The sequence below is a fragment of the Elephantulus edwardii genome, unplaced genomic scaffold (assembly GCF_000299155.1).
Source record: "Elephantulus edwardii isolate Elephantulus edwardi_28Jun2011 unplaced genomic scaffold, EleEdw1.0 scaffold00031, whole genome shotgun sequence".
Taxonomy (NCBI): Eukaryota; Metazoa; Chordata; class Mammalia; order Macroscelidea; family Macroscelididae; genus Elephantulus; species Elephantulus edwardii.
In genome coordinates this window covers 736,087-744,389 of record NW_006399781.1, presented here as the reverse complement: position 1 = coordinate 744,389, position 8,303 = coordinate 736,087, and the positions used below count along the sequence as shown (strand labels likewise).

The window sequence follows — 8,303 nt, the reverse complement described above, 5'->3', positions numbered from 1 at the left end:
CAGGGTCACCCATTTTGAATAATATTGCATGAGTTCCTTGGTTTTTCAATGCAGCATAGTATTCCATTGTGTGAATATACCACAGCTTCTCTATCCGTTTGTTGGTGGGCACTTAGGTTGTTTCCAGCTCCTTGCTATTGTGAACAAAGCAGCAATAAACATGGGTATTCATATATATGCTTGGATGGCAGTTATGGTCTCTTTGGGGTATATTTCCAGTAGTGGAATTGCTGGGTCAAATGGTATCTCTATTTGCAACTTTTTGAGAAAGCACCATTCTGCCTCCCACAGTGGTTGCACCATTTTATATTTCCACCAACAGTGAATAAGGGTTCCAGTTTCTCCATAACCTCACCAGCATTTGTTGCTTGCTGTTCTGTTAAATTTTGCTATCCTTACTGAGGTGACATGATATCTCATAGTAGTTTTGGCAGGGCAGCTTCTTAACACTAGGTCCCCAGTGCTCCCTGTAGTTTCTAATATGTAGCTTGTATTGTAAATAGACATCACATTATTCTTTCTATATTTGCAAATTTAAGTAACAAAAGAAAAGATCAGGGCATGACAATGCAGTTAGTTAAAGAAAAGCAATTAAGCAAATAAGGCCTGAAATCAAAGAAAGGTCATTTCCTACTAGGCAGTGGGCTAGGGACATCAACCAAGTGTCCTCTTTCGCCCAAATACTGCATGGAGGAGAGAAGGGCTTGAGTGGAGGAAGAGGCAGCCCTGTCTGCAGGACACATATACTAAGTCTAGTAAGCCAGCGAGTGTCCACAACTGGACAACTAAGTCTTAAGAGTGGCCTACAGATAGTCTCTGACAAAAAACAGCCACTAAGAAACCTGTCATAGTTGCAGGATACAGTACTTACTTTTCCTATCAGCCATTGCAAAACAGATCGGCTAAAATTAGAGAGAGGCCTACAGTGTTCAGATCTCTCCCAAATGCTTACACAGGACTTTCTGCTCAACTCAGTCAGCCGAGTGGGTAGCCAGACACCAGCCACATAGTTTCCTCTGACCCTAATGCTTTAATAAATAGACAAGATTAAGGCTTGGTAACACATTGCGCATCACTTGGACAGATATTTACAATATAAGACCACAGGAATAAAAAGAAGATGAAAGCATCATAGGCTGTCTCTACTGCTTAGGTGTATGCTTCCTGTTGATTTAAACTGCTATTCACCAACACAGACCTTGAACCCCTCAAGTTCAGCAACATTCCTCAAGTTTCTTTTCAAATTCCAAAGGTGAATTATAAATCTTTCGTGTTCTCAACATGGGAGGATGAAGGTTAATGAAAATAAAGACTTTTTCCATTTGGAGCTAAAATTACATTATCTCAAAGTATGACATTGTTTATTTCATGTGGGGGAAAAAAATTGCAATTGTGTGACAAGGATTGCTTGAACGGGAAACCAAATGAATTGTCACCTAAGAAATGCAGTTTGTTCAGAGTATGGAATGTATAAAGTTTGATATTCTGAAGGAGAACTAAATAAAGGAGAATCTACTTTATTAACATCTTTGGAAGTACAGCCTTGTAATGAATAAAGATCGAGAATATACTTTGGGAAGGATATAGTGTCCTTTCCCATTACCCATCCACTGCTGTCATGTCACTTCAGACTCACAGTCTGGGACCCCATCAGGTTTCCAAAGATGGAAATTTTATGGAAGGAGATTACTCATCGTTCTCTCACAGAGCAGATGTGGATTCGATTCATCACCTTTCCTCTAGCAGCCAGGTGCACTCTGCCACCAGGGCTCCTCAGAGCTACTACAGATGTGATCGAATTTTTTTTTTATTATTATTAAATTTTATTAGTTCTGATGAACATTTACAGAGATTTTGGGTTTTCATTCATTCACTGTTGCACTGTTTTCTCCACCCTCCTCCCCAGTTCGTTCTTCTTTCCCCCCCAATGTCTGTTTTAATTGTCCAGTTGCCACAGTGCTTGTCAAAGCCAGTTCTGATTAATCTCCTTTGTCAGTGTGTCCCTTGCCATTCCCTATCACTCCTCCCTGAGAGAGACTTCACCTTGATTCATAAGGAAAAGGGGATGGCATATTCTCTTAGCTACTTCCTGCTGAAAAGGGATGCTGTGGGTTTCAGGGTGAATGTCTTCTCTCACTACTCTAAAGAGCCCCTTTGGCAGTAGGAAACACACAGACTATTATGGAGATTGATTTTGGAATTTAGATGCACTGTTATCAATTGTGCTTAGCCGTACATGTTCATATCCTTGAAGATGTATCATGGAAGTGTTGCAGCCTAGAAGATACAAATTTAACTAACAAGTTAAAAGTGCATGAGTCAAAAATTGAAAAGCAATAATATTCTCAGTAGAGGTTCTAATAGTGGTACAAATCAAGTTACAGAGGTAAGGTGGTTCCACTGCCATCCTTACTCTAACTTAATTCTTTTTTTTTTTAATTTAAATTTGTTATTGATTTCAGTGAAAATTTACAGAGGCTTTGGATTTCCATTCATTCATAGTTGTAGATTTGTCCCCTCCCAAGGCTCCCCCCCACCAGACATTACCCTCTTGGAAAAGTAAAAGTAAAAGAAAAGATTCTTTCATTATTTTACAAACCCTCCCCCAGGTCCACTCCACCATGTAGCCATCGCTCTAGACTCCTGTCATGACAGAAATACCTAATCACATATCTCTTTTAAACAGTTTTCTCCCTTCTCTGTTTCAGAGCAGCATACATTATTGAACCCATCTTACTCAGTCTCTCCCCAACCCAAAGGACAGTCCCATTCTACAACAGTGGCACCATGTAAATTTGTCCCTTTGTGACTGGGACATTTCACTCAGCATAATGTTCTCCAGAGTCAACCATTTTGAGTAATATTGCATGAGTTCCTTGTTTTTTAATGGTATATTCCATTGTGCGAATATACCACAGCTTCTCTAGCGATTCGTTTGTTGATGGGCACTTAGGTTGTTTCCAACTCCTTGCTATTGTGAACAAAGCTTCAATAAACATGGGTGTGCATATATCTGCTTGGGTGTCAGGATTGAATTGTTTAACATTAACTCTACTATAATAATATTGAATTGTATACTTAAAAATAGTTAAAAGTGTAAATATTTTAAATGAAACACACTGTATACAACTTTTGTATGTAAATCAATAGAAAACAAAGCAAAGTTTTTAAAAGGTGTAAATATTTTGACCTATCACTGAAATTTTTAAAATCAATTTAACAAATTCAAATAGACGCAGCACAATCCAACAGAAACATTACACATCTTTTTGTTGTTGTTGTTGCTGTTGTTGTTGTTGTTGTTGTTATGTGCCGTTGCGTCACCTGCGACTCATAGTGACCCTATGTACAATAGCCCTAACCCCTGCTTTATCCCTTGCCAATCTTATTGTCTCCAACACACCCGTCCCGATTACCCCAGTCACTGAATCAATCCACCTCATAAAGGGCCTTCCTCTCCTGTGCTGTCCCTCCACCCTCCCAAGCATGATGTCCCTCTCCAAGGACTGATCCCGCCTTGCAACATGTTAAACCACGCCGTGTCCCCTCGCTCCATTTGAAGAACGGCAGTGTTCTGCAATTCCCTTTCTTTGAATTTTATCCACCATTTTTATGATCCACACAGTTTCATGCATCTGCATAATAAATAAAGCACGGGTAAGTATCTTTTTTATATTCTCTGCTTTCTGCCAAGATTCATCTGACATCAGCAACAGTATCCCTAATTGACATCAAGCAGTTCACTGTTAAGATACTGCTGAAACTCTTTTTCGAGTATCTTTAGCAAACTTTTACTTGCATGTGATACTTGCACTATTGTTCAATAACTTCCACATTTCGTTGGATCATCTTTTTTTTTAGAATGGACATCAGTATGCATAGACATGAGTAATAATTGTCACCAGGCTATCTGTTAATTCTAAAAAATGTCAAAACACCCTTTAAAAGCTTGGACTTTCTTAAGCACTGTGAGACACCAGTTATTAATATCTTTGCTAATGGTGGCACTGAAAGAAGACATTTCTGAAACATGGCTCTGGCCTATTTCTCATGCTGTCTCCCTTCTGCCACTTACTCCTCTCATAATCCACCCCTTCAGTTGCTTCAGCAAACCCTCCTTCTTTTCTTGGGCTTTCTTTGGCTCAGCTACTCACGACCTGCACCAGTGGCCTGGAACAAGACCATCTGGCCAAAGGATACTTGATATCTGAGTAAAGGAACATCTTTACAAATTGGTTCCTCTGAAACCAATCAGGGGAAATCCTGATGCCTCTGAAAGTAATCCCTTCCCCAGTCAAGGTGAGTAGAAATTTTTTTTTCTATAAATTACTTGCCTGTCAGAGTATCGGCTTGAAACTGGCATCCCCAGGGACAGAAAAAACATCCTATGGTCAATTCTAGTTCTATTTTAAAGGGAAAAGAACCTTACTGGTGCTTAACTAAATCCCCACTTCCCATGTAGCTAGATAAGATGGCAGCCAAGACACACTTCGTACCTGAAATCACAAGGATCAGAAGAAGTCTTTCTTTATGATTATTTGATTATCAGCCTCAGAGGCAAAAAAGATTTTACAAAGCAAAGCATCTATCAAGGGCCATCAACTAAAATATCCAGAGTACCATTAAGATTAAATATCTGAAAGCAACTGGATTCAGTTGGGAATTGAGTGTTCTGTACAGAAAGAGAATCAATCTTTCTCTCTCTCTCTCTCTCTCTCTCTCTCTCTCTCTCTCTCTCTCTCTCTGAGTGATGGAAGGGCTGACACTTAGCTCCTACCAATTGCCACCATGCACCTGCCACCACGTGCCTGCCACCATGCGCCTGTCACCATGTGCCTGCTTCTGGCAGAGCTTTTGGCTATTTATTTCATTGCTGTCGAGAGGGAACTGACTCATAGCTGACCTGCTGTTGGGTTTTCAGAGGTTGTGACTGCATAGGAGAAGACTGCCCATCTTTCTCCTGTGCAGTCACTGGTGGATTAGAATCACCAGAGAAACGTGACTTTTGCACTGACAGCACCACTCCATACCTTCTAGGCCACAAGAGCTCCTAGTGATAGTCTCTGAGATCCTAAGAATCCAGATATGCATGTGCAAGCCTAGCAAAACACACCTGCAGGCCAGAGACAGCTCAAGAGCTGCCAGGTTACATACCTTCCCGGAGCCTAAGTACTTGGAGATATAGAGAACACAAGGGCTGCTTAATTCAGTGGGAAAGAGGGGCCAATGGGCACCAGCTAAGCACCATTCTTGCTCATGGAAGAACTAGGGGGTTTTTTTCAAATGCAAAAAGACATTGTAATAACAAAATAAAATTTTACTTCCAAATATCACTAACTGGATGATTTTTCATGTCACATTTTCTCAGAAGATGAAACCCAAGAACCACAATGATCACGCAAGGATATAGATTTTATTTATATTAGAAAGGGGATCCTCACATCTGAAATATACATAGCCACCACCAAGACTGGATCTGCTGTTTATTATTGACTTCCAAAGAAGTTAAACAAAATAGGCAAATTCATAAAGACCGAAAGTAAATTAGTAGTTGCCAGAGGCTGGGGATACAAGTAAATGTGGACTAGTTACTAATAGGTACAAGTGGTGATGAAATTGCTCCAGAATTAAGTAGTCAGTGGGTAGTTTCACTGCTAATGAGGCACATTAGGAGACAAGGAGTGTATCTTTCAAAAAATGTATTGAAATTCCTACCTCTCTATCTGTTAAAAAGGGAGCTCTCGTTGGCTTAGTGTTAAGGAGTTGTACTGGCAACTTAAAGGACCATGGTTTGAATCCACCAGCTGCTCCTCGGGATACAGATGGGCAATTTCCTGCCATGTGTTTTACTGCCTCCAAAAACCCACTGGAGGGGCAGTTAAAAGTTCTGACTCATTGGTACATATAAATAATATGCCTGTAAAAAGAGCACTAGTAACACAGTGGTCTAAGGTCAGTCATTTGAACCCACTGGTTACTCCACAGGAGAAATATGTGGCAGCCTGTTTACATAAAGCTTATAGTTTATGAGGTAGTTCAACCCTGTCCTCTAGCATCTTTGTGAGTCAGGGGCAACTCAATGAGGATGCATTTGTCTTTAAATAGAAGGCATGTGGTTTGAGGCCATCAGCTGCTCTGCAGGAGAAGGATGGGCAATCTCCTCCCATTTGATTAATTGCCTCTGAAAACCCACAGAAGGATAAACTATGGGTCAGTTCTGAGTACACAACAACAATGTAATCCCCTTCCATAATTCAGTCTAATCAGTCAGCTATGAGCATACCAGTGCAGATGGATCTGACACCCAATCACTCCACTCCCAAGTTATATAAGGAGCAGCATGGATACAGAGAAAAGAGAGAGAAAAAAGAACGCCTAAATGGGGAAAGACCGATGCTGAGGATTGACGAGGCCCCAGGGGATGAATGCCCAACACCACTGACAAGGAAAGAATCCAGTCCATAAGATTTTGATTTGAGCTTTTAAGCTTCATAGAAATATGGAGAAAGTACTTTACTGTTCTTTACAGCTACTCACTTGTGGTATTTCTGTTACAGCATTACTAGGTAGGTAAGAGAGCAAGTCTTTCATTGACTCTGTCTGCTAAAAGGGACTAAAGGCCCCACTAAATGTCTCATACTTGAGTATGAATAATGAACATTACCCAGCCCACTCAAGAAATTCTGGATCCTCAGTTCCAGGAAGGGGTTAACTTCAAACAAGGGCTTCTCAATCCTTAAAAAACACTAGCAAACAAAGTTAAAAGCAAAAAAAAGGCAGCATAAGGGCCAAGAAGAGATTGTATTACTGTGGAGAGAATGTTTATACTTTTACAAGGTTTGTTCCTGCCATCTCAGCTCTATTTTATAGAGGATATTATTTCAAAGAGGGCTCTGGTGGCCTCGCAGGTAAACAGCTGTGCTGCCAACCCAGTGGCAAGTGGTGCGAATCCACCAGCTGCTCCTCAGGGGAGACGGGCAATCTTCTCACGTGAAATGCACTGCCTCTGAAAACCTGCTAGAGGGCCAGCTATGCTTTGGTTCTAACTTGGCAGTACAGAACAGCACTGTTTCTGAAGGTCATTCATGATAGCACTCACAAATAATCCTCAGAAATCCCAACCCTGCTTATTCCTTAGGACAATTTTTAAGAGTAGGCAGGCACTCTAGACTCTGAAATTGCTATTCTGACAACTCAACTTGTTCAATTTACTTTTGCCAGATCACGGAATATGCATTTTATGGGTGATAGAGATCCCTCCTTCCTCTCTCTCAATACAATGTACGTTCTGACACCTACCTTGTGTTCCTCCTTCATCACCTGTTCAATGAGCTCAGATTTCACTGGGGGTTTTGAATACTGGCCCGAGAGAAGGCCGTGTCCCAGCTTAGTCCTGGACAGCAGAGAGAAACAAAAACAAACAGGTCACTGTTGTTTTCCCTTAGAGATGTTAAAATTATCTAAGAATTTCAATAAGAGCAGCTGCTGTTAGGGGGAACATTTTATCTCGATTACTCATAAATAACTGACTTTATTTATCTGACTCAACTCTTTCACACTTTGCCCAGTATTTGAAAGAAAATGTTCATTTCCTTCTTCTTCTAAAATAACACATGGTCATTTTATAAAATGCTTTAAAAGTATAGGAGAAAATATTTTTAATTCTACAGCCAGAGATGACCATTATGAATACTTTCCTAGACCTTATTATTCAGAGAGCGGGGGATCAATCTAGTACTTACATCTGTGTGTTGAAATCTTGTGTTGGATCTAAAGGAGAGTAGTCAAATATTCTTGGAAGGTTTCCTACATACCTAGAAAATGAGGAGTGATAATTAAAACTTAAGAATTAAGAGAAAAGCTGAACCTAAACAAGCCAACGTCCTTGTTAAGAACATGATGTTTTAGTGTCAAAATCAAACCATCTGCCTAAAGAAAAATATTTCCAGAAATACTGGAACTTCCTAAAACAAATATTCTTTTCTCAGGAAGCAGAGGTGGGAGGGTGTCCACAATCATGCTTCAATCTTTAGAATCACCTAAAGAGCTGTGAAATTTAACACCAACTCACCCAAAAAGATCAACAAAGTACTTTCCATTAAGACAATTCTAACTCCTGGTGATCTGCTGTGTGTCAAAGTCAAACTATACTCCACAGGGTTTATAACAATAGATTTCTCAGAAGTAGATTGTTACACTTTTCTTGTCAGATGCTGATGGATTAACTCAATTTGCCAATCTTTCAGTTAGCAGCCAAGGGCATTAACCATTCATATCACCCTGGTATCCAGACCTGTTCTGAT

General features: G+C 40.2%; 1 protein-coding gene across 1 annotated transcript in view; it reads right to left on the bottom strand.

The window, feature by feature from the left end:
• The window catches only part of USP13 (ubiquitin specific peptidase 13 (isopeptidase T-3)), a 203,905-nt gene that overhangs the window by 71,922 nt on the left and 123,680 nt on the right, over positions 1-8,303 (bottom strand). Inside the window, exons 9-10 of the mRNA XM_006884032.1 lie at positions 7,743-7,814; positions 7,300-7,393 (exon numbers count right to left, since the gene is read on the bottom strand). Coding sequence (XP_006884094.1) covers positions 7,300-7,393; positions 7,743-7,814 — 166 coding nt within the window. The remainder of the gene's footprint in view (positions 1-7,299; positions 7,394-7,742; positions 7,815-8,303) is intronic.